The sequence below is a fragment of the Nanorana parkeri genome, unplaced genomic scaffold (genome assembly GCF_000935625.1).
Source record: "Nanorana parkeri isolate BGI_ZX_2015 unplaced genomic scaffold, ASM93562v1 scaffold4273, whole genome shotgun sequence".
Classification (NCBI taxonomy): domain Eukaryota; kingdom Metazoa; phylum Chordata; class Amphibia; order Anura; family Dicroglossidae; genus Nanorana; species Nanorana parkeri.
Genome location: NW_017310536.1, coordinates 9,781 through 12,024, shown reverse-complemented (window position 1 = coordinate 12,024; position 2,244 = coordinate 9,781). Strand labels below are relative to the sequence as shown.

The 2,244-nt window shown below is 40.2% G+C and overlaps 1 protein-coding gene across 1 annotated transcript in view; it reads right to left on the bottom strand.

Annotated features, from left to right (window-relative positions):
• LOC108803819 (glutathione S-transferase P 1-like) overlaps positions 1-2,117 on the bottom strand; it is a gene marked incomplete at both ends in the record, with an annotated part of 5,202 nt that extends 3,085 nt beyond the window's left edge. The window contains 2 exons of the mRNA XM_018575620.1: positions 210-309; positions 1,966-2,117. Coding sequence (XP_018431122.1) covers positions 210-309; positions 1,966-2,117 — 252 coding nt within the window. The remainder of the gene's footprint in view (positions 1-209; positions 310-1,965) is intronic.
• Positions 2,118-2,244: the final 127 nt, after the last annotated feature.

Sequence of the window (2,244 nt, the reverse complement as noted above, 5' to 3'; positions counted from 1 at the left end):
CAAGGCAGAAGCGCTAACCACTACACCACTGTGCTGCCCAAGACTTGCTGATGGAGTGGCTTTCATGCCCTACTCAAGTGGCAGGGCAGTGGGAGGGGATGAAATTAAACTTTCTGTATGTTACCCCAGTGGGAAGATTTTAACTCTAGCTTCCCAGGAAGTCACTACTAAAAATGGGGAGCAATAAAAACACTCAGAAGTTCCAATACCTCCCTCACTACTAAACATGTGTATTTGTTGGTCTGTGTCCCCATTGAAGAAATTTCCCATCCATTCTCTATGGAAGTGAGGGCAATCTTCTGCTAGGAACTAGGGACACAAATGGCAATCAAAAATAAATTGCAGTATTTGGGCTTTCAATACTTGAGCAATAACCTGAAGAAATATGCAGAGGTCTAACACTTAAGTCAAGGGTAGTGTACAGACAAGAATTTTGTCTAAAGTTATTCAACAGATCCCAGGACAGTAAATTAACCTTGCCAGTATGTGCATGTACCCAAAATTAGTTTTGGTAATTAAACCAAGACTCCATACATTCGGTTGCATGCAAGTCAAAATGTACATGCAAAAGAATTTGTAATTGTGTACTAGTCTATTGATTTACAAATGTCTGCCTAGCTGCAGCGCTTATTACCTGCTTCAAGTGATGCAGCTGCCTATGTCCACTGTGCCTAAAGAATTAGCATCCTTGCCTCTTCCCCTCTAATTAGAGAAGTGATCTAAGAAAGACTATAGCTGAGAAGTAATATAAAGTAGTAATAGATTAGCCTTCCTGACTATACAGTGCAGATATGCATTTGGCTAAGTTCTTGGGAATCTGCTTGGGATTGTAATTCCCCTGCCTCAAAAAAAAAAAAAAATCTGATCAGCAGGATCACTTAACAGCTGCCTCCTTATACCATTCCTGAGTTTGGCACCAGATTGTTTCTCCATTACCAAACACTGTTCTACATATGAAAAATAAGAAACCCACACTGAGCTGCAGGACCACACTTCTAAGCATGAAGTCCATGAAGGCAAAGCCATGGACTAGGGTGGATCTAGAAGCTCAGAGGAAATGGGATGCCAGTCTGCATCACTATTTTAGATGCTGCTGGCACATACCTTATGGTGGATTTATACTGAAAATTATGAGAAATGCCACTACCAACCAAGTTTCTTCAGTATGTTGGCACACTGGCCTGAACAGGTATTGAAATTAAGAGTAACGACTTTATGCTAATTTTCCTCACCTGCAAACTTGCTGTAATTCTCCAAGTATAGGTTTCCTTTATCAAAAAGACTGTTTGTTAATTTGTTGACAACCCCAGTTGGTGGGTTGAGATTTTTTTCTAAATGTCATAGTCTACCAAAGCCTTAATAGTCATGACCAGTACAGTGCTAAAGGAAAGCAAACCTTCTAAACTTTCCACTGTAAGTCTGGTGTTGTAGAAAAAGCACTTGGATGCCAAATGATTCTTTTGAAGAAAATCCATTTCCTAAATGGCTGCTAGCTTTGAGGAGGAGTTGAGTGTCAAGCTAGATATAAACGTGATACACAAATTTAATCCATTGGGAAGTGGGAAGATGTTCAAGGTGGTGGATGACTTTCTGGAGAAGACTGAACAGCCAAAGCAGGTTTGTAGTACATAATACTCCAAGACTGCGAACCTTTGGAACATTACCCTGAGCGCCCCAAGAACTACGAGAAATGCCACTGAGCAGCATTACCTAAAGTAGAAGCCACTCAATTTGAAAAGCATGAAATACTGTGGAAAGTGCAATCCTGTGCAAAGGCAAATAAAAACAGAAAAACAAACAAAAAGGATTTCTGCTAGCATGAAATCCAAGTGAACAGATAAATCAACTCAATGGGGTCAGTCAGTGAGTCAGATTTTATTCAGTGTAAAACGGCGTTTTGGATTGAACTAGCATTTCCTTAACATCACACCATAAACTATAGGGAATTCCTTCTGAGAAACTTACCGCATCTTTTTTCTGATCCCCTTGCAACCAGGTATCAAATGTCACCACATCTTCCTTGCAATCCGCACCCTGGTCTGCCAAGAGCATGCGCATTGCTTCACAACGACCTGGCACACAAAGCAACAGTAAGCATTTGCCGATAATGGAAATATCTACATATAGAACATCCCATTACCTGTTTTTTTAAGAGTTGTGTATGGCATTCTGAATCTCATTTTCAGAGATGATCCACCTCTTGAATGTCACTGGATTCAGACAATTGATCTATTTATTTACTCC